This window comes from Ambystoma mexicanum, chromosome 1p (genome assembly GCF_040938575.1).
Source record: "Ambystoma mexicanum isolate Mex_15411 chromosome 1p, UKY_AmexF1_1, whole genome shotgun sequence".
In the NCBI taxonomy this organism is placed as follows: Eukaryota; Metazoa; Chordata; class Amphibia; order Caudata; family Ambystomatidae; genus Ambystoma; species Ambystoma mexicanum.
The window spans coordinates 534,599,656-534,623,745 of record NC_090921.1 but is presented as its reverse complement, the minus strand read 5'-3'; the positions used below and the strand labels follow the sequence as shown (position 1 = coordinate 534,623,745).

The following is a 24,090-nucleotide window of genomic DNA, read 5'->3' as shown; positions in this document are numbered from 1 at the left end:
AGGATCATCATAGTGAGAGATGATGCGAGGTGTCATCCAAAACATCTGGAGAAGCACAGGTTGCAGACCCCTGCCATGTGTCCTAACGAAAGTTGCCAGTTGACCCTGTAAGATGTGCATGTACATTGTCAATGCTAACCGGGAATTACATCTCTTTTGTGGCCCAAGTGCGCTTGGCACAAATGTTACTCTTGCATCCTCTTCCCTTTAATCCATACTTATGGGGATGTCCCACAGCACAGAGACTGGACCGGAGCCTGTTGCCAAGTAACATTGCTAGAATATTCTGGTTGTGCTTCTTATGTTAGTTTTTATGCCGCCCATGATCACCACCTGCATGGTCCCTTGGTGCTCTAGCAGATCTTTAAAGCCAAGAGGGTAAGGTGGGGTGAGGGGTACATTAATAGGATTAAGCGGGAGAAGCGAGAGAGCAGTGATGTGCTGTTGGCAGCTTCAGTTCGGTGTACGCTGAGCTTAGGTGTGTATTTCGTTTGGTAGCCATCATGTGCTGTTGTGCTAAGGTGTGTCTGGGAAGAATTTTCAATTCTGTGCTAATTCCCTTCAACCATGGAGACACCAGCTCTTTTCCTGGATTTAGAGCGTGTGACTTCCATCTAAGTGATTGGGACATTTTTCTCAGCAGTAAGGTTTTTCACGACTAGGTTTTTGTGTTTTATGGAGTCTGGCAAACTCCATAGTTATCTGCTTCTAGTATAGTGACAGAGCACCTTCGGTGTGCAGTGCCACTAGAAAGTCCCTTGGACTTGTCCGAATGTTTAAATACGTTTCCAAGAATAGTGAGATGATCCTTGACTTTTCTCTTTGTGGGACCAGCACACACCAACCCATGTGGAGTGCGGAAGGGTTACTTGGTAATTCCTATCCCACTTCTCGTTGTAAAACATTTTGTTACACTAACTTAATTTAAGTGGCGAGTGCCAGTGGTTTAATTTTACTTCCGATGTGCATCTTTACCGCCAGCTGAACCCTCTGCTGCAGTACAGCATCCATGGGTGTCAATTTTCCCAAAATGGCCCCGTCTTTTGTCATTTTCCGTTCGTTGGTTTCTTCTGGGCTTTATTTGATGCTGATCCTGTGTCTCTAGGTGTGCTTGAGTAAACCCAGTCCTGATTGGCCGGCTGGCTATCATGAAAGGACAGTCACCTTGCTGTGTAATTGACAGCATAGACTGTGAATGAATGGGAAATCGCATAAAAAGCGAGGTTTTTGGAACCAGAGGCAGTCGACCACTGGAGAGGAACATCCGAAGAAGACATGACCAAATGCCAGCAGCACCCTCCTAGACTGCAAAGTGCCTGGTGAAGCCCTGCAGCTGTGCTGACCCAGTTTTCATATCGACTGGGAAGACCAGCACGGGACGACTTCCTCCCTTGTGCAGGTGGGACCAACAAGCCTCAAGACGAGCTTCCGTTTAGTGCAACTCCCGACTTGCTTTGCCTCACCAGAGCTGCAGAATCCCAATGCCAGGGGTCCTGTGACCATTGACTAGTGCATTTTCTTGAAGTCCAAATCTTCGTGGACATCCCAAGGACCCTACAGAGCCAGGAAACCTTGATCCAGAGTCCCCCCACCAGATTCCAGGACCGAGGGAGCAAGCTTCTTCCAACCGGAGATGTTTCTTCATTGATGCTGAGGAAAAGGTGCCAAAACACTGAAGTGTCGCTGAAACAAAGGCAATCCTTCCTTCACCACGATCAAGGTCCAGGAACAAGGGTCTGCAAAGCTGTAGCATGGAGGAATCCAGCTGGAATATTTCTCTTCGAATCACAGGTACTGTGGGGCTTAAGGTGTTAACCTTTTAGCCATAAGTTGTGCTTCTGTTTTGTTCCACTTTAGAGTTGATACCAACTCTCCAGCACTGGCCTGGACAGCTTGTGCTCTCTACAAAGTAGTTCACTTGAGTTACTGTGATTTCTGCTGAACTTACTAACTTTGTCAAGACTTTATCTAAGGTGGTGCATCGGAACTATTGACTTTATTCTGGCTCCCTAAAGGCACCCTTCTAACCCTACTGGCTTTGGCAGTACTTGTTCCCCTCATAGATTATAATTGTGGACACTATTATTGCTGGTATAAAAGTTTCTGCCTTCCTTTGGGAGATTGTAATTGTTTTACATTGTGTAAAGTATGTTCTAAACCAAATTCTAACATGTCCTTTAATTTACAACTCAATAACTGAATTGGTTACTGAAAATCAGTGCATTACTGACCTTACTGAAGTCACATCCGTCTGCTGGAAAATGTGTTGGCATAAAGTATTTACCAACTGTTATTGTATTTTACAAACTGACTCTGTTTTTTATATATATATATATATATATATATATATATATATATATATATATATATATATATATATATATATATATATATATATATATATATTGTGTAAGTGTTACTTTGCTACTTGTACTTACTGATTTCAATTGTACAGCTCACATTACACCTCTTAAGGTAAGCCTGGCTGCTCAGTCACACTACCAACTTGTGTAGTATATGCCTATATTAAAAGGTGGGCTACCTAATACCAAGCAGATAAATCTTGTGTAGTCCTCACCAGTTGGGCTGCACTAATTCTTAACGAACGGTGTGGTTTGTTTTGTTGCGGTGCATGACTGCACCTAGTTAGGCAAGAATTGATGTAGTAACCATGTGGGAAACTACACAACCCTTGTCCTCTTGGTATTAGGTAAGCCACCTTTTGGTATAGGACTTTACTTCACACGTTGGTAGTGTGACTGAGCAGTCGGGTTTATCTCAAGAGGGGTAAAGGTGAGCTGTGGAAATGAAATTCGCAAATACAAGTAACACTTATACTCAAGGTTTTAGTTATGAATAGTTATTTATGTTGTCATTGAAAAGGGCAATGTATGTAACAATCAAATGTACTTTTACAGAATCAACACAAAGCTGATGCTCTTTAGAGATGCTTTTTTGTACACTTTCTACACCCTGAGGTGACTTCACTAACTAGCACAGTAATGTCTGTTATCGCTAGTACACTTTGTAGATTCTAAGGTTTGTAGAAAGGTTAAGGAAAAAGGTTAAACCGGTTCTCTGAGCACTTATCTTCCAATGAAATCTAGGCAACCTTTCCAAGAAATAATAGTTTAAAACCAATTTATCACCTCTGAGGGACAGTAAATATCAAAGGCAAGTGGACTAGAAGAGTCTGCAGGGAGCTAGGACAACCAGTCAATTATAGCACAGTCTACTGAGGTGAGGTACTTCTTAGTTAACAAAGTCTTGCACAAAGTTAGTTTGTTGAAGAAAAATCACTGTAGGGTCACAAGCTGTTAGGCTTGTGAGGGGTAGAGCTGAAATCGACTCTAACAAGGTACCTACTGCAAGTCTCAACGGAGAAGAGCAAAGCTAAAGACACTGAGCGAAGTACCCCAAGCCGGAACAGTACCTTTGGTTAGAAGAGTGGTCCGGCTGGCTTCTGTCTGGTTGCAGTGATGCAGTTCCTGGGACTCGGTCGTGGGGGACAAGAGCGATGATGTCTGGAGGACTCCTGAGGCAGCAATTCGGAAGTTGGCGGCAGCTACGGGATCTTTTCAGATCAGCAGCACTTTGTGGTTTCAGGGCTCGGTAAACAGCACCACCGCGGATCTTGGATACTGGTTGGGCTTCCTTCACACCTTGCACTAAATTATGGAGTTCTCGACCCCTGGCATGCGATTCCTGCAGCAACAAAGTACAGCCAGTTGGGGGAAGATAGTCCAATGGAATTCTTTTCAGGGTTAGTTGGTCCCACTAACTCGAGGGAAGAAGTTGTCCCTTCTGGAGCTTTTCTTGTCAATCAGAAACAGGAGTTTCAGCACAGCAGCAGGGCTTCACCAGGCAATTCAAAGGTCCTGGAGGATGCAGCAAGCTTCGTTCACGGTTTCTTAGTCTGGTGTTCTTCCCAGTGGTCGACTCTGCCTCTAGTCCCAAAACCCTCACCTTTTTAAGCAGGTTTCTCCCATTCATGTACAGCCTAGCCGTCACACAGACAGCAGGGAAGGTGTCCTCAAAGGACAGCCAGCCAGCCAATCGGGACTGGGTGCATTCAGTTATTTGTAAAGACAAAGAACAGGGGAGTTCCGGGAACCTCCCTCACTTCCTGCCCCTCCAAGACACACTGGAGATAGAGGCGGGTGTCAGTACTGAAGTCCGCCAAAGGCAAAACAAACAAAGGGCTTAAACCTGGCTTGGTGCGCAGGGTAAAACCGAAGAACGACCTTGCAAACAGAAAATGGTGAAAAAAGACAACCAGGGCCATTTTGACTAAATGGTCACCCATGGGTGCTATACAGCACTTGAGGATTCAGCCTGCTATAGAAAAGCACAATGGTAGGAAAGTTACCACTGCCACCGGCCATTTAAAGTAGTGAGGGGAAGATGTTTTACATGAGTATGTAGGATAAGGACCTACTGGCTAACCCCCAGCACTCCACATAAAATGGGGTGTGCTGGACCTAGAAAGAGAAAAGATAAGTAAAGCCAATTTCACTTTACTATTCTTGGGAACAGTAGTTCACGGAAGAAAAGGCATTTAAACCTTAGGAGAAATCTAAAGGATTTCTCTGTGACTCTGCACTAAAGGTGCTGTGTCACCATACAAAATAAGTGCCTATGGAGTTTGTCAGACTCCAAAAACAAAGGAAACACATAATCCTAATCGGGTCAAAACACATGCGAGAGTGCTCTCGCTCCAGGATTAAAATTAAAAAGTCCTGCAAAAGAGCTGGGGGGGTCTCTAAGGTTGAAGGGAATTAGCACAGAAATGAGAATTCTCCTTAACACACCTACTCGTGATATCCGCCCAGCCGCCTGTCCCCTTCTCAACAGGGGACCAAGCCGACAGCCGCAGCTGTGCCCAGTTGCTTCCAAATGTATATTCCTTGCATTCCATGACCAACTTTTTCAGGTGCTGTCGGCTGACTGGCACAATTTGTTTCAACGCACTCATGTGCGTTGAACACCTGGGATGCTTTTGAAGCATTATCGAGGGATGGGGGGGGGGGTCACGTTAAACTGCTTGGCTGCTGTCATACTCAACAAAATGTGTTTATTTTCAAGGGTACTCTTACCATACCCCACGTTGGTGAACCCTTGTGTCACTGGTACGGTAGATAACCCTAAATGTGCCGGCATGCTGTTAACCTGTGCATGTGCCAACGTTCACAGAAATGGTAAGCATAAGTTGGCTTTTTTAATCCCCTGTATGATGTGCATGCAAGTGGTAATTACATGCTAGCATGGCCGTCTATTTTGTGGCCCACAGTGTGGTTAGGACAACTGTTATGGTTCATTGAATTGCTGGAAGGCCAAAATACACATTTAGCATAATGTATCTGCTAATTTCATTACCACTGCTCTTCCTTCTCATTCCCTGTATTGAATTCTCCCAGGCAATGTCTCCAGATGGCGAGGCCATCGTTACAGGTGCAGGTGACGAAACGTTGAGGTTCTGGAATGTTTTCAGCAAAACCCGTTCAACAAAGGTAATACTGCACAATTCTGCAATATGTTTTGTAACCTCTGCATACGGCAGTTTCGAAGCAGCATAGTCTTTCCTTTATCTGGATCATTCCATTGTATAAACAGCACTGCAAATGCTTCTTTCCAGGTGCATAGTTGGTCCAAAAAATGATCTGTATAGAAGTAGCTATTTGAGAATCGTACAATTTCAAAACTATTCATTATGTATATAAGATGAGCTGGAAGGGTCTTGCAAATATATTTTCCAAGTTGGTTGGGTTGTTTAGAGCTAGTCTTGTGAATTTGGACAGATTTAATGATTGATTCTCCAGCACTGCGTTCGTTCTTAATTCATACCTGCATATCTGTGGTCAGTTTGGGAGTCCACAGAACAAGTCGGGCAAATTAAACTAAAACCCAGAATTTTTTTGTAGCCTTTTCCCCCTCATTTTGGACCTTCTGCACTGCAACCAATTAGGTAGGCTGCACATAAATCCCTTGAAGCCATATTCAGTTACTTTACCACATTCCAAAGCATAGCTGTTCTTTGTCTGGATCCTTGTTTATTTTCATGAGAGAGAACATTCTGCTGCTCTCACCTGCTTCTTTCTTTTTGTTTGGGGTTGTTGGGTAAGATTTTAACCTTGGTGCTAAATTTACCTCACTTGTGAGAACCCTATAACCTTTTGCGTGACTGGTAGATTTTAACCTGTACCTCTGTGTGGGAAAAATTTTCCACACTTGCAGATCCTTTAACTCTTTTTATGGGTGTCATTTCTAAGACTCTCCATAGTGTCCTTTTAAATGTTATCCTCTGACAACTTTTGGTATATACCTTTTTATTGTTGCTGGGTTGCTCTTTGGGCTCCCCTTTTACTTTCTCTGACTAACCTTGTGAGAACTCGAGTTCCCAAGGATAGAAAGCATATTTTATCCTCAACATTTATTTAGGTGAGACAAGCACAACCTTATGTGGAGTGCTAGGGAGATGCAGTGTATCCCCTTTCTCATCACAACTGTACTATTTCTTTGACAGGGAAAAGCTTCCCATTAATGGCTGGGGCAGTGACCCTTTTTACTAATTTGGTGCACCTATACTGCAGGCTGTTTGCACAGCCCCCCGGTAAAGGTACCCATGGGTGCTCATTTTACCAAAATGGTCCCTTCCTTCTTTTTTCTGTTGCTATTTTAGCGTCCCTTGTCCTTTATTGGATATTCCCCTGCCCTCCAGGGCGGGAAAGTCCTTTGTGTGATTTCCATCTTCGGTGGCAGACCTCGGTCAATGTCTGTTAGGTAAGAATTGGTGCAGTCACACTGAGACTAGACGAGACGTATCTGCTTGGTTTTGGGCTAACCCATCTTTTGGTATAGATCTGGACTACACAAGTTGGTAGTGTGACTGAGCAGCCAGGCCCATCTCAAGAGGGGTAAATGTGAGCTGTAGAAATGAAATTCGCAAATACAAGTATCCAAGTAACACTGACACTCAAGGTTTCCATTATAAATAGTTATTTGTTTATCTTCAATTTTAAATGAACATTCTTAAAAAAGGCAAATGATTGTAACAGAGACACTTTGAAATTACTTTTCAGAATCAATAAAGCTAGTGAATAATCTTTGTATATGCCCAATACATTTCTCTTACACACTGAGGTATTTACAAGGACTGTATTTGATGGTAAGGGCTCCTGTGACAGTACTCGGGAAGGTCGTCTGCAGCTACGGATTTTCTTGGTTTCAGCGGCGCTTCGCAAACACCACTGATGCAGAACGGTGGACACTGGTTAGGCTTTCCTTGCTCCCTCGGTCCTGCACTCTGGTGAGGGTACTCTGGATCGTGATTTCCTGCTTCTGGAGTGTCCTTAGTAGACTCCTGGAGCTTTTGGCTGGTTTCGTATTGCAGCAGACGTTGCACTCAGTGCTGTGTTTCCTCCTCTCCCTCCGTTGCTCCAGCGGACCTGCTGCAAATTCTGGGTGTCGGTAGGCAGCAGCCTCCTCCTGATTGCCCCTCACTGGCCGTCAAGGGCTTGGTTCTCAGTTGGGCTTCCAGGGGCCCGTCCGTCTCCAATCCCCAGCAGGGGCTTAATGACGTGGCGGGCGGTAAAGCACCTGGACCCAGCCAGGCTGGTCCTAGTGGCCTGGTTCTGGACCAGCTGAGACTGCACCACGCTCACTTCTCTGGCAACTAGGACATCATTCAGGAGGTCCTCTGCTTGATCTCCGCACAGGAGTGTGGTCTAGGTTTTGCTACTGGGCTTGCAACAGCGGGCTGGACCTTCTCACCTGCTCCCTAGATAATGTGCTGGATTTTTCCACACATCTGGCTAGTTCCGGCCCTCGGTCGATACCTGACGCACCTATCTGGCGGCCTTGGGGGCCTACAAGAATTCTCCTGAGCACATCTTTTCAGAAGCCAAGCCAGTGGTTGGGGCCCACCTCAAGGGGTTGCCCAGGCTCTTTCCTCAGGTTCATAGGCCGCATTCGGTCTGAGACTTTAATGTGGTCCCTGTAGCCTTGCAGCACATGCCCTTTGAGCTGATGGCCTTGGTAGGCATCCGGCTGGTGACACTGAAGACCATGCTCTTGGTGGCGCTCACGTCTGAGCGCAGGGTCAGCGAGTTGCAGGCTTTGCCATCATGCAAGCCCTTCACCACGTTTCATAACAAGGTAATTTTTGTGCACCCAGCCAAACCTTTTGCCCAAGGTGGTCTCTCCATTCCATCTGAGTCAGGAAATCTGCCTGTGTTTTTTCCGAACCCACAGTCGGAGGCTCCATGGGCTTTGCATTCCTTGGACCTCAAGAGTCCCCAAGTTCCATCTCTCTTAGACCAAATCCTTCAGGAAGTCTGAGGCACTGTTCATCACCTTTGGGGGCATGTTTGCCGACAACCAAGCTTCCAAAGCTTCACTTGCCCTTTGGATGGTCCAGGCTATTACGGAGGTGGATACGGCCATGGGCAAACCCGTGCCTGAGGGGGACTCGTGCTCATGTGGTCAGAGCTAAGGCCACGGCCGTCGCTTTTCGGGTAACGGCTTCTCGGGATGCCATCAGCAGGGCGGCTATTTGGGCCACTCAGGTGTTCTATAAGCACTATTCCCTGGATACCAGCTAGAGGCGAGATGCAGAGTTCGGTCGGGTGGTTCTGAAGAACCTTTTTGCTTCGTCCTGTATATGAGGCAAGCTGTCATAGCGCCACCCTATGGTCTTGTTCGGTGGAATCCCCCCATAAGAATGGAGGAAAGGAGACTGGACATAAGAGTAATTAAAGTTACTCACTGTAGTGATTAGAGTACTCGCGTTCCATATTCCCCTTTCCTCCATACGTCCCACTCGCTTTCCTCCTGCTTGTATGCTAGGGGCTGAAATATTCAGCATAGCCAGGTATTAAAGTGTCTGGTGTGTTAAAAGGACTGTGGTCAGGTGCTGTAGGGCGGGGTCTCAGGGGTGTTCCTATTTTATGTTATTTTGCATTTATAAAGCGCCTTATGTACCATTTGGTATGGTCTGAAGGCGCTGGTAGGTTGAACGCCCTTGGGAACCGGAGTTCAGGTCAGTAGAGGGAGTCAAATGTGCGTGTGAGCACTGGATATGTGTGCAGCTGGTGTGGCATTCGTGTAATAGCTGCTTCTTAGCGGTAGGTTGGTGGTTGAGAGATCAGGCGTATGTGTTCATTCTGGCTGGATTTATCCAGACCGAATGTGGCTGCATTAGGCCTGAGGAGAACGCCTGGCTGGGGGATGTGTAACCAGCAGTATTTGAGTGATGGGGGAGTATGCGGCAGAGGTTAGTATGAGAACAGTTATCCCGAATGGTGTCATAGTATCTCGGTGTTCTAGTTGAATGGTGGTTTAAAGAAAAAGTAAGTGTGGTGATGTGATATGATGAGTTACATGCTCTTTCAAACGTTCCATGCACTCCAAAACGTTCCATGTAAGTCGCGCAATCCTATGCACTCCGGTCCGCCCCGTGTATTCTAAGTTCTATTTGCTCCAGTCCGTTCCGTGTATTCTAAGTTGTTTTATGTACTTCATCCACATTTCACCCGTTCCACCTACATACTTAATTCGTTTCGTCCACATACGTCGGCCGCTCTATGCATTCAGCGGCTCTACGTACTCATCCGCACTCAGCATTCTTTCCTTCTAGGCACTCGTCCGCTCCACGCATTCATCTGCTATATCCACTTATCTGCTCCACAAAGTCGTTCGCTCATACGCATTCAACCGCGATACACTTATCCGCGCGATACACTTATCCGCGCGATACACTTATCCGCGCGATACACTTATCCGCGCGATACACTTATCCGCGCGTATACTTATCCGCTCCAGCGTTCTACACATTCATCCGCTCCACACGTTTCATCCACTCCATTCACTTCGTTCATTCATCATGCATTTCATTAATTTAAATCTCGTTACTGTTTTTGTATGATTTATTCTTAACCACTTCCCTGCTTTGATCTACTTATTCGTTCTATTCTGTTTGACTTTTAATTTATATTAGTGGTTATTAGATGTAAATTTCTCGCACCTAGTAGTTTGTTGGATCGGTGTCATTTGAGATGCTGTTATTCTGTTTGGGTTAGTTTGTGTACGGGTTGGTTTTAGGGGAAGAGCCAGGTTTTCAGTAGTTTGTGGAAAGACATTAGATCTTGAGTTAGGCGGATGTGAGGTGGGAGTGTGTTCCATAGCGTGGGGGCCAAGGCTGATAATAATGATCCACCTTACCTGACTGAGTTTGTCTTGGGTATGACTTTGATCTTAAGTGCGTTAAGGGTGGTAGGGTTTTAGCTTGTCTTGAAGATATTGAGGTCCGGTTTTATGCAATGCTCGATGGGAGATGCATAAGGTTTTGAAAGTCACCCTCCGGGCCACTGGAAGCCAGTGCAGAGTCTTAAGGGCTGGGGAGATGTGGTCTCTTGGGCCGAGTGCAAGTAGTAGTTTGGCTGCAGCGTTTTGTGCCCTTTGAAGTTTATTCAGTTGGTAAGCGTGGACTCTGAGGTAGAGGGGGTTTGCATAGTCCAGTCTTGATATAACAATTGATTGGACCGTGGAGAGTCTGTTGGGAAAGGAGAGATAGAGAGATACCCTATGCCCCGGTCTGTACTAAATTTAAAGGGGAAGCTAAATGTTCCGTTACCGTCCCCATGTTGACAAGGATGGAGTAAAGGGGGCAAAGGCCTCTGAGTACTCTAGTCACTACAGTGAGTACATTTAATTTTGACCCCTGTCTCCAAATTGACTCTGAAGACCTAAATTGGTGTTATCCAACATGGGGTTTGGCATGGATTCACATGCTTATGAATATTCCCAGTCAGGCTGGTAATCCTCCACTAAAAAAAAAAAATCTGTTCCACTTCCACTTTCAAACTGTATGTATGTTTCCTCTAAAGACTGTGCACTGGGTCCTACTGCCCCTTTCAATGACGGTCCTCTCCCTAAGCTCCACCCCTGGTGGCCATATTCAGATTTTTACTGCACGCATATGTGGTGGGAGTCCTCGTTGCTCTCCGAGCTAATTTTGTGTCTTTTCGTAAATTGTTTGCTAAATAGTTAGAATTTGATTTTTGCTTTATCGTCTCGGACGAAGGATAAAGACCGGCAGTGGGGATCCGCTACCGGCAAAGATCTTCATCCACTGTCGGATCATCGAAGTTTCGTGAAGGCCCAGCCTATCAGGTCCCAGCGCCAAAATCCTGCAGGATCAGGCGTATTGGCCACCAGATCCCCCTAACCAGTACACCCAACAGTTAATGGGACAACTATTGAGTTGACCAGCCCGGGGGAAAAAGGGAAGTGGAGAAAATAACAAACTGACAGGATTCTTCTGGTTCCTTCCTACGCCTGACGACTCAAACACTGGAACCCCTGGAATTAATACATTGATGATTATTATAACCACAATACTCTTGCCTTAAACATGTATATATTAAATCCTCTCCCTAGAACCAACTTTACCTGTCTGCCTCTAACGGCCTAGAGGCAATTTATACGTTGAAGATCTTCATGCTTCACTTGCTTGACAGACTTACACGGTGGTGCCCACTGTGGCTTCTGTTGCTGTATTCTCTTTAACATTTGCTTATTTCCTTAAAACTGTATACAACTTGCTTCACTTGATTAATTTCCAATTCGCTACTTCAGGCCTCACAAGTTTCCAAATTTAAAACTGCTTCCTGGTTGTTGTGCTGCTTTCTATTCTTCCTTTCTTCCACTTTGACTCTTGAAACTACAGTAAATGTTGCTTTTAGCTTGCATAAACCTTTCAGAATTGTCTTAGTCTTTTTATTTTGCCTAAAATGTTTCTATACTGTGTAATGACTCACTTCCTTCCACTGCTTGAAGATCTTTAAAGAAGAAACGTGCACTCTCACTGTTGCTCGCAGCGTCTGCGTCTGCCCGCACAGTTAATTGGATCGTGTTGATCCGGGCAGAAATTTCAAAACGTGCGCATGCACAGCTGACTTGCCGACGGCTGCATCGCTGGGTCCCCTTCAATCCTCAATATGTTTATATGAAACGCGCACCCCATGGCTGTACGCAATCACATTATCAGCTGTTAATTTCTTCTGCGCCACAGCTGACGCCTCTGGGGCATGAACGCGACTTACTTCCTGCAACTATTACGCGCTGACCCACGCCGCTAGGTCAATTTCTTTAACGTCGACACGGGTTTCAATACGACACGCTCTAACTTGAATTGCAATGCTTAGCTCACGCGCTTGCCGAGCTCGGTATCTTTACAAACAAAATCTAGTGCGCGCATGCAAGTGATCAACTTTAAATATTTAACACTGTATTTACAGTTCCAATGAAAATTAATTAAACAAAACAATGCTCAATAGATTCAGATACTTCAGCACATTCAATTTTTAGCAATTGTTCACTTGCTTAAAATCAGATCAAGATTTCTTTTAAAGTCACTTATCTGAACAAAGTCTCAAGCACTTACTGATATCTTTCCTTCTTGTAATATGGTTTTCTTTTCTCTGGTTACTGTAGTCTTCAAGGGAGCTCCTATGCGCTGTGACCACTCCACATCAGATCTTGAATGAAAAGCAGTTTAGAACCTCTCCAGAGGTTCCAAACTACATCAAAGTTGCATCACAGTAGCCTGTAGCCAATTATGGCTGAAGAGGAAGTTGACCATCTTGAGTTGGGAGAACAGCAGCTGACTGCCATAAGGTCAAGGAAATTATACTGTGAACTCAACCCATACTCCACAAAAATCTTTGTTTAAAAGCATCAGTGCCCTGGAACCTGACACAGCCTTGGGGCCTACTTCATGCCCTTTCAGCATGGCTGAGGAGAAGGAAGGCAGCAGCCTCTTCAAACTCTGCCAAAGTGCGCACTCAGGCGTACAGGTGGACACATGCCGTACCTGTCTGGCAGCCATAGGGGCCTACAGAAATTTGGAGGAGGTCTTCTCTTCCAACCAGATAGAAGGCATTTGACGGGCCTGTCCAGGCTCTACTCGCCCCTCAAGAAGCCACTCCCTGTGTGGGACCTCAATGTGGTTTTGGGTGCCTTGGCGCACAAACCCTTCGAGCCAACGGCGTCCGCGAACATCAGGCTGGTCACCATTAAAACAGCTTTGTTAGTGGGCCTCACCACTGCTCAGAGCCGGCGAGGCTCTGGTGGCCTCAGAACCCTATACCACTTTTCACAGGGATAAGGTGGTCCTGCGGACATACCAGTGTTCCTACCCAAGGTACCCTCTGCTTTCCATCTAAACGAGGAAATAGTCTTGCCTACCTTTTTTTTTTTTTTCTGACCCCCAAGGACGAGGCTCAGAGTCTTAAACTGTCAGAATTTCAGAGCACGTCTGACATCCAATCTGGACAGGGCCAAGGGATTCCGCAAGTCGGACGCCCTGTGTCACCTTTTGGGGAGGGGGGGGGGGGGTCCAGGACCGGGTATCAAGCATCCAAACCATTTTTGCATGGTGGATGGTTTCGGCCATCAAGGAGGCATATGAGGGGCAGCACAAGCTGCTTCTGGCTAACATGCACGCCTACACTGTCGGCACAAAGGCCACGGCCATTGCATTCAAGTGGCAGGGGCGGCCACCTGGGCCTCCCCTTCAGCTTTCTGTAAGCATTACTGTTTGGACGCCGGCTCGAAGTCAGACGCAGCCTTCGGACAGGCGGTTCTAACAAACCTATTTGCTTTGGGAGGGTCTCCTCTCAACCCTGGGGCTACATTCATTTGTAATTGCCCATGCAGTATGGAGGAACGGGGACAGGATGTAAGAGTAAATGTTACTCACTGTAGTGACTAACGTACTTGGTCACCTTTCCTCCATATGTCCCACCATCCTCCCTGTTAGGCAAAGTTTGCTTGTAGTACCCTGTAGGACCACTACACACAACTAGGACTACAGGTGTAAGCAAAACCAACCTATAAGTCTGTACCACAGTTTTTGGTAGCGAGTTGAGCAGCAATACTCATCTCAAGAGGGAATGTGAGCTTGTGAGGGTGTTAGAGGTCTACAATTACAAGTATTCAGATACACTTATACTCAAGGTTTCTTGTCAAAACACTTCTTAATTTATTACACAGTCAGTTAGAAAACATTCACTAAAAGGAGGCAATCCATACCACACAAATATACTACAGTACTTCACACTCTCCGGTTCTGTGATATTTAAACTACTTTGAAGGAGGAGCAAAATAGCATTCAGAGCATTTGAAGTAGGAGCAAAAAGGCAGAAGTTAATAAAACGAATTTTACAGTTACTCTAAAACAGTGCAAATAGTTTGAGTTCACCAGAGGAGTTGATTCAATGCAATAGGTAGGCCAGAGTCAATGGGCTAGAGTCTTGTATAGGTAAAAACGGTTCTGGTAGTTAAAACGGAAAAGTCTTTGCCACAGTTCTCAGAAGGAGTTCATAGAAGAAAGATTCATATGTCGGGTCACAAGCTGACTAGGCCTGCAAGTTGCCAAAGTTTCACGCACTTTCACAGTGAGAGGTAAGTTCTCTCGGTCAGGTTTTCACAGTACCTTATATTGAAGAAAAAGATGCAGCTGGAGACTTCTGTTCCTGCAGATCTTGCTGTTCCTTAACCTCAGTCGTGGGGACAAGAGGTAGGACATCGGGGGGACTCCTGCACTGCACGGGGACTGGTCACAAAACTGGCAAATCTTCGATTCCGGTAGTTGTCGGCAAGCACACAAACTGGTGTCCTCCTTCCTGGCTCGTCGGTTTCCTGCAGCACTCTGAAGAAAATACAACCAGCTCTGAGAATGTTATCCAGGTGGATTACGAGTTGATTGGTTCCACCAACTCAAAGGAAGAAGTCGTCCTTGAAGGGCTTCTCTGTCGAGATGAACTTGGCGATTTGGACCTGCAGCAGGGCTTCACCAGGCAAACCAATGTTACAGGAGTTGCAGCTGCCGTCCTCTTCCAGCTCGTCTTCGGTTCTTTCGTTTTCGTTCCAGTGGTCGACCCTGCCTTCCAAGCCAAGAGACTCGCTTTTTAAACAGTTTCCTCCCATTCATTCCAGCCTAGCTGCCACTCGCCCATCAGGGTGGCTGTCCTTGCCGGACAGTCAGCCAGCCCATCGTGCCAGAGTGCATTTGGGTCACCTAGGAGACTAAGCACAGGGAGTTTCGGGCACCTCCCTCGCTTCCTGCCCACCCCAGACACTCTGGAGCCAAAGGCGTAGGAACAAAGGGACCAAACCTGGTTTGGCGCGCAGAGACCAACACTAGAAGGACCTTTCCAAAAAGAAATGGCAAAAAAAGACCAGGACCTGTTTAAACAAAGGGGGCCCAGATGCCATCTTGAAAAACTTGGCTCCCGTGATTTTTAGCTACCGGTGTTCGCGGCCTGGAAAAATCATGGTTTGTTGTAAAAACACTGCAAACCAGCCATTTCGATAGGAAATGGTAGCATTTGACTGCTACATAAGTTTCTAGACATGGGGGGGGGGGAAATACTAGGTAACCCCTCTAGCACTCTATTGTAAGATAGTGTGTGCTGGGTCTAGGAATTTAAATAGACTAGTAAAGTCAATTTACCCTTACATTCCCTGGGAAACTGTAGTTTATCTCAGAGAAGGTATTTAAACCTTGGGACAGCTTAAAAAGCTTCCCTTTGTCACTGCACCGAGGGTGCTGTGTGACACACCTGAAAAGATGATGCCTATGGAGTTATGGAAAATCCCATAATCAAAGAACACAAGAGTAAAACGCACATCAAAATACATGAGAGAGTGGAGAAAAAAAGTTCACGCGCTCTCCATGTAAAAAAAAACAAGTCCTCAAAATCCAGCAAAGTTGCTGGGGGTCTCTGAGGTGAAGGGAATTAGCACATTTATGAGAATTCTCCCAACACTCGCCCCCCCCCCCGACTAAGGGACAGCATTTAATCTCCCCCTGGGTGAATCTCTTTAATTCAGTCGGTCATACATTTGAGTGATTACACCCTGACCTGTGTTAAATGGTAAAATCAAACCCCTGTAGGCTGATTGACAATTTAGGATTTTCCCCTTTCATCTGCATTAACCATCTCAAGGGTTGGTGGTCTGTCTGAATCACTAAAGTAGATCCATACAAGTATGGTATCAACTTATTCAGAGACCACACAATGGCAAAACACTCACGTTCTATGGTTGCCCACCTTGTCTCAGGTTCCTTCAGCTATCGTTGATGAAGCAGATTGGGTGTTCCCTACCTTTCTCATCCAGCTGCCTTAGAACTGCGCCTATATCTGTATTGGAAGCATCTGTTTGCACAATGAAGGTTGGCTGTAGTTAGGAGCTCTTAAGACTGGAGCTTCACAAAGGGCTTAAGTCCTTCAAACGCCTTAATGCACTCCTCATTCCAACTGACCTTTTTGGGGAATTTGGGCGAGGAGAACACATTCAAAGGAGAAGCTATGGACCCATAGTTCTCTATGAAGTTCCTATAATAACCAGTGAGACCTAAGAAGGCTCCCATTTGGGTTTGAGTAGTAGGGGTGGCCACTTCTTGTACAGCTTGTACTTTGCTAGGCAATGGCCTTATTTCACCTCCTCCCTCATGTCTAAGGTAGACCACTTTGCTCTGACCAATTTGACATTTGCTTGCCTTTATGGTCAGATGGGGCTGCTCAAGAGCCAGCAATACATATCCTAGGTGGTCAATATGTTCTTTCCAAGTAGGGCTGAACACTCCAATGTCATCCAAGTATGCCATGCAGAAGTCCTCCATCCCATTCAGAACTTAATTAACCATCCTTTGGAGTGTAGCAGGGGCATCCTTTAATCCAAAAGGCATTACCTTAAACTGGTAGAGGCCTGCTGGGGTTGAGAATGCAGTTTTCTCCTTGGCATGGTCTGTCAGAGCTATTTGCCAATCGCCTGACGTTAGGTAAAATCTACTGAGGTACTTGGTTGAGCCAAGTTTGTCCACAAGCTCATCTGTCCTAGGTAAAGGATGGGCATCGGTCTTTGTGAGTGCATTTAGAGCTCTATAGTCCACACAGAATCTCAACTCCTTGAAGCCTGCCTTTGGCACTAGTACAACTGGACTAGACATGGACTGGTAGAGGGCTCTAGTACCCCTGAGATCAAGCATCTTGTTGACCTCTTACTTTGTGGGTTCTGAAATGATCTTACATCCTTTAACCTCTGCTTTTAACAGGTAAACGGTCACAGTGAGAATATCATGCTGGCCCCAAGGGGTCAAGCCTGGTGATGGTGAAAACAGGGAGGCAAACTGATTTTACAGAAACTTGCACCACTCCTGTTGTTCCAGTGTCCGATTAGAAGAGAGATTAACTCCTATCTGCTCATCTAAAGGTTGTCCCCTGAGGAGATCAGGTAGAGGTTCACTCTCCTCCTGAGCTGAAACTAGAAGCAACGCTCCTACTTCTGGTCTTGAGACATAGGCTTTTAGACGGTTGGTGTGAAAGACCCTGGGAGCCTCCTTAGGATTGCTGAAGTCCACCAAATAATTGACCTCCAAGTTTTCCCACAGCCCTGAAGAGTCCAATGCATTTGTCCTGTAAAGCCTTCTGCCTTGTAGGTACCATAACTAGAACTTGCTGGTCTTGAGTAAACTCAACCATGTTGATCTTCTGGTCATGCCAATGCTTCACCAGAGCATGACCTGCTTTAAAGTTATCTGTTGATTCTGTCATCATGTGTGTCATTCTCCTCCGGAGACCAAGCTTATAGTCAGTGACTCGCTGGCTTGGGGGAAGGCGCACTCTCCAACCCCTCCTTAATCAGGGCCAACGGGCCTCTAATTGGATGACCGTAGAGCAGCTCAAAGGGACTAAATCCAACTCCCTCCTGGGGAACTGCTCGATAAGCAAATAGAAGGCATGGCAGTAGAAGGTCCCACTTTCTTCTAAGGGGTTCCTCTAAAGCACCTATCATTCTCTTCATAGTTCTATTAAACCTCTCTACCAACCCATTCGTCCGGGGATGGTAGGCAGTTGAGAACTTGTAAGTCACTGCAGTTTTTCCACATGGCCTTTATATAGTGGGACATAAAATGTGATCCCGTTTCAGAGATAACTTCCTTAGGAAAACATACCCTGGTAAAAATACCAAGTAGGGCGTTGGCAACAGCCTCAGCTGTAACAGTCCTCATAGGTATGGCTTCAGGATACCTAGTAGCATGGTCTACTACAACCAATCTAAATCGATTGCCTGAAGAGGTTGGCGGGTCTAAGGGACCAACAATGTAGATTCCTACCCTGTCAAAAGGGACTCCCACCACTGGGAGAGGCACCAACGGTGCCACATTCTTGGCTCCACTCTTGCCAGATGTGTGACAGCTCCAACAGAATGGATCTACATCAGACCCTCAGACCCCAATTTAGGCCAGTAGAAATATAAACAAAGCCTTTCCTTGGTCGTCTTGAAATTCAAGTGACCAGCCAAAGGAATCTCATGGCTAACTGTAGGAACTGTTGTCTGATCGCTAGAGGCACAACAAGTCTTCTGTAGACCCCTGGGATAGACTCAGTTGGTTCACTGTAGAAGAGGCCATCTTCCCAGGACAACCTGTGCTTCCCTGGCTCTTGCCCGTCCACCTGGGAAGCTGCCTGTTGGCAAAGTCCTTCAAGAGTAGGACACTTTCTTTGACCTCCCCTGAAGTCTGCCCTACAGGGGCCACCTTCTGCTAGTAATGACTCCAGCTCAGGATGGTATTTAGGATCCAGATCTCCAACAGGGGTAAGGTCTCCTTCCAGCTCAATCTTCAGCAGCTGATTTAACCTTTCCTGGTTGTTCTCACACTCTGCCTCAGCTGGAGGAGTAGTCACCGATGTGACTTTAGACCGTCCTCTCGGGGATGTCCTTGTTAGAAGCACCGGCGTACTCTTGCTTTTTCTTTGAGACCTTGGGTTTCCCCTTTGCCGCTTTCTTCTTAGAAATAGCAGTTAGTTCCTGTCTGTGGGATGGGTGTTAGTTTCTTCTGTAACATCCTCTGGAGAGCTGTCTAAGATACTCTCTCTGGCCTTCCTTGTCTGTTCCTGTTTCCTTTTGCTGGGAGGCCTGGGGGGGGGGGGGGTACTTGATACAACTCAGAGTTTTTAAGTCATTCCCCAACAGGACTCTACTAGGCACCTCACTCTGCACACTAACAGTATCTTGACAGTCATGTTGTTGCACTGGATGAGAGCTGGTAATCTTGGAAGCATTCGACCAGGGCCTCCAGCAAGCTTAGTGAGGCCTTTGGGTGCCTTGGGTTTGAAAAAAAAGATCATCCACCACTGTAATGTTGGCCCTAGTGTCTCCAATGGCAGGGGTCTCCTGACCATTTACAAGTACTGTCCTAATATTATTTTATCTGGAATTGAATTATAGACATCTAAATTCTGCTGTTCCCACAGACCCAGGGACACTAAAACACTGGCAGACACTCCAATGGGGTCTTCAGCCAGCAGTTGAAAGTTTCCACTTGCCATTTGTACTTCTCCCTCTGGGGAAAAGGCTAAGGAGACCGTGTGGGACCCTGAAGGTTTACCCTTGCATTTTGGATCCCTTTCACATGGTCAATAAACCCACAAGCATAACATTTTCCAAATGTTTTGACAAATGGGGGTTTCTGCTGACCTCTGCTGTAGCACCAGAGGTTTCACTAGCCTTATTTGGTTTCCCTTGTGGCGTACCCTTTTTCTGTTTGGGGCCCTCCTTTGGATTGTAGGTATTGGCAAAGAGAATTCTAGCTTTCTTTTGTTGCTTCCCATCATTCTTCTTCTGAGTTGCCCCAGAATCCGTGAGTAGCCCTTTTGTCATCTAACAAGTCAGCAGCCTTTGTTAACTTCTTTGTTTCAATTTCCTTAGTCAGCCAAGTGCTGTCTCAGCTCTGGAGAGCAGGTATCAAAAATAGATTCTACCAAAAAAAGATCTCATTCCTTCAAAAGTGGTAACTCTGTAACCCTTTACCCAACCATCTAAGTTCTTTAAACATTCACACACCCAGGTAGCCCAAGGGGTACCATCATGCTTTTTCTCCAGCATGGGGTCTGGCATGGATTCACATGCTCATGAATATTCCCCGTCGTCAGGCTGGGAATCCTCGGTAAGAAAAAACCAGTATCAGTTTCGTTTCTGATCTGTCTTTCGTAGTAATAACCAATCACTGGTCTCTGCGTCATACTGACCACAGCCAATGACTGCCCTCTACCTAAGCACCGCCTCTGGCAGCCATCTTCAGATTTTTACCGCACGTTCATGTGTTGGGATCCTCGTGCTATTGCTCTCGAGCGTTAGTGCTATTTTTCGCGCTTTTTCACAAAAAACTTCGATTCTTTCGGTCAAAAGAGCCTCAAGCTCCACCGATCCTACATCCGATCAACGGGGACCCGTGTCGGATTCATCTGTGCCCCTCAAGGGTGAAGATTTCGTCGAGCTACGCTTCGGAGGACTCCAGAAGCTTCTCAGGCCCTGTCTCGGAGATGGCCCAGGAGAAGGGAAGCTCGACGCCCGGAAAGCTGTTCAGGGACTGCCCTGGATGCCAGCTGCAGAACGTCTTCAAGGAGGACGAACACTCTTTCTGCCTTTACTGCCTTCATGAGGACAAGACGCACGTGGAGAAGGACTGTGCGTTTTGCGGCAACATGTCGGAACGGACCATGAAGGACCGCCATCAACGTCTCGCCAACTGGCTGGAGGGTAAGAGCCCGTCTGGCGAGAAGAAGAAGAAATCCGAGCGGTCTTCTAAGACCTTTGAGGGCGCCCCGGCGACGGGGGCCCAACATAAGGCCAAGCACCGCGAGTCCGCTGGCACCGGGAGCGCCGAACGGTCGGGCTCTACGGGCGCCAGGCAGGGCGCACCCTCCCCGGCACCATCAACCACGAGCCAACGCTCTGGGTCGGGTAAGAGGAAGGCCGAGCACCCGGCGAAGCTCCTGGAGAGGCCCCGGTCGAGCTCTAAGGCAGAGGAGGAGCGTGGCAGTGCCCCCTCCCTCAAGGATAAGGCGGTGAGCGCACCTAAGGTGGTGAAGGCCTTGATCCATCCGACCAAGCCCTCTATCGAAACGGTCGCGGCGGCCCTGGCTCAGCCTGTGGTGGCTACACCAGTGGTGGCGACCTCAGGGCCCAGAATCTCCCTGCCTCCGCGGAGGGAGTCTTCCTTTGTGCCCATCGATAGGACCCCCGTGAAACCCTCCGTGGGGAAGAAGGGGGGGCAGGGCGTCGTCGTAGATTCGGCCTCAACCTCAGAAGAGGAGCTGATCGAGGTCTTAAGCCACGGCCTAGGCGTGGAAGAAGGCCAGCCCGCCGGAATGGACCCCGACGCGGGTGACGACATCGTCGAGGATACCGACGGGGCCCCTGCTCGCCCGTCGGATTCCCCTCTGCCAGCGCCGCAAGACAACTCGGCGGCCATTTTGTTGGCCATACAGTCCTTATGCTCCGAGATAAGGACGAGGCTACCGTTACCGACGGAGGAACCTCTCCCGTCGGGGGATCCAGAACCGGGACCTTCTGGTGTTCCCCCTACCAAGAAAAGAAGGATCCATCCACCACCTCCTTTTCAACCGTCGCGCCCCGTCCAGCCCTCCTCCCCGTCCACCCGAGGGGATGATACGGGGACTGACACGGCAGCGACTGGTACGGACGACGAGGCATACGACGAGGATTTTCCGTCGCCTCCCACCAGGGCTTCTCCGCCCGACGAGATCGGATCTTTCCACTCCATGATCTCCAGGGCTTCCGAGCTTTTCCAACTCTGCCCTGAGGAGAAGAAAAAGGAAGGCTTCCTTTATCAGCGGCGCGAGGCCAAGAGGAAGACGGTCCTCGCAGTGCCTCTGTTGGACGACATTTGGGATGAGGGCCTTTCCCTCCTCAAGAACCCTTCCACGACGCCAGCTAGAAGAGACCGGTACGAGAAAAAGTACCGGGTCCCGGACACGGCCCCCCTATGCCTCCGGGCGCAGCCTACCCCGGACTCCGTCGTCTCCGCGGCAGCCAGGAAGAAAGCGGGGGGGGTGCGGCCTCCACGTCAACTTCCCCGCCGGACGGCGAGGGAAAGAAATTGGATGCTATGGGACGTAGAGTCATCTCGTCGGCAGCGACGACGATTAAAGCGGCCAACGCCTTGGCTATCGTGGCCCGCTACGACAGGGAGCTCTGGTACAAGATAGCTCCCCTGCTGGATTTTCTGCCGGACGACAAGAGGGCGGAGGCCCTTGAGATCCTGCAGGAAGGTGAGGTGGCGTCGGACCACGCCATCACCGTGGCGACGGACATCGCCGACACTGGGTTCCGCCAGCTGGGCAACGGCGTTTGCCTTCGACGTCGTGGATGGCTCAAAGCTACAGACTTTCGGCAGGACGTCCAGACCAGAGTCCTGGACATGCCCTTCGACGGGAACAACCTGTTTGGGAAGACAGTGGACGATTCCCTTCAGGCCATCAAGGCGGATACAGAGACGGCCAGGGCCCTTGGAGTCCTGCAGCAACGACGAACGCCCTTTCGGAGCGGCGGAGGCAAGGGCGCCTCCAAAGGTTCCGGCGGCGGTTTCGCTTCCTACCGTCAAGCGGCCCGCTCGTCGTCGCAAGAGGCCTACAGAGGACGAGGCAAGTCTAGCGGACCCCGCCGTCGTCGCCAAGGAGGTCAAGGCGGCAAGGCCGCGTCCAAGCAGGATTGAACCGGCCGTGGGGTCGGGCCCCCACCGAAGCACCCCGGTGGGAGGCCGGCTGGCGGGCTTCGTCAGCGTGTGGGAGTCCATCTCCACCGACCGTTGGGTGCTGGACGCCCTGGCCCGGGGCCACGCGCTCGAGTTTCAAAGAAGGTGCCCGCGCGTCCCCCCCGTGGCCAGGAAAGAACTTCACGTCCCTCAACTTCTCCTGGAGGTAAAGGCGATGCTCAGAAAGGGCGCCATCGAACTCGTCCCAAAGAGGCTTCGGGGCTCCGGAGTCTACTCGCGATACTTCCTCGTGAAGAAGACGGGAGGATGGCGCCCCATCCTAGACCTGCGACGTCTGAACAAGTTCATCAAGGCGCAGAAGTTCCGGATGGTCACCCTCCAGCACGTCCTGGGTCAGCTGGAGGAAGGAGACTTCCTATCGTCGTTGGATTTGGAGGATGCCTACTTCCACATTCCCATCCTAAAGGGGCACCGAAAATTCCTCAGATTCGTGGTCCAAGGGCGTCATTACCAGTTCAAAGCCCTTCCCTTCGGACTACGGTCGGCACCCAGGGTATTCACCAAGTGCCTCGCACCGGTGGCGGCGCAGCTGCGCCGCGAGGGGATTCACGTCTACCCCTACCTGGACGACTGGCTCATCCGCGCCAAGACGAGGGAGCTCGCCGTGGTCCACACGGCAAGGACCGTCCAACTCCTCACGGACCTGGGATTCTCTGTGAACTACGCCAAATCCCACCTGGTGCCCGCGCAAGTCGCACTGTTTCTGGGAGCGAGGCTCGACACAGTGTCCCTTCTGGCCTCCCCGTCGGAGGAGAGGACCATCTTGGGCAAGGTGCAACGGATGTTGGTGGCCGACGCGGCCAAGGTGAGGTCCATCAAGTCCCTCCTCGGGATGATGTCTTCCTGCATCTACCTCATTCCCATGTGCAGGCTCCGGATGCGCCCGTTGCAAGAATTCCTGGATGCGCGCTGGATCCAGACGACGGGCAGCTTCGAGGAAAGGATCAAGCTCGACGAGAGTTTCCGACGAGCGATACGGTGGTGGGGCACCCGCGCGCATCTGACGGCGGGCATGGACTTCCAGACCCCAGCCCACCAGGAGACTGTGACCACGGATGCCTCCCTGGAAGGGTGGGGAGCGCACACCGAAAATCTGCACGCAAGGGGACTCTGGCTCCCGACGGAGAAGTCCCTGCATATCAACGTCCTGGAGCCCCGTGCAGTGTTTTGGGCCCTCAGGTCCTTCCTTCCGTCCCTCAAGGGCAAGGTGGTGAGGATCTTCACCGACAACACCACCACCATGTTTTACATCAGGAAACAGGGCGGAACCAGGTCCCCAGCGCTGTCCAAGGAGGCGCAGGACCTGTGGCATTGGGCCGTCGCCCAAGGGATTTTTCTGGTGCCGTTTCATCTGGCAGGGATAAAAAACACCATCGCCGACTCACTCAGCAGGGAGCTGCGCTCGTGCCACGAGTGGGAACTACGGCAGGATCTGGTGGATCGCC

At 48.6% G+C, this 24,090-nt stretch overlaps 1 protein-coding gene across 3 annotated transcripts in view; it reads left to right on the top strand.

Annotated features, from left to right (window-relative positions):
* The window catches only part of FZR1 (fizzy and cell division cycle 20 related 1), a 259,477-nt gene that overhangs the window by 205,475 nt on the left and 29,912 nt on the right, over positions 1–24,090 (top strand). For all 3 annotated transcript variants that reach the window (XM_069649446.1, XM_069649448.1, XM_069649447.1), the window contains one exon: positions 5,418–5,510. In XM_069649446.1, coding sequence (XP_069505547.1) covers positions 5,418–5,510 — 93 coding nt within the window. The remainder of the gene's footprint in view (positions 1–5,417; positions 5,511–24,090) is intronic.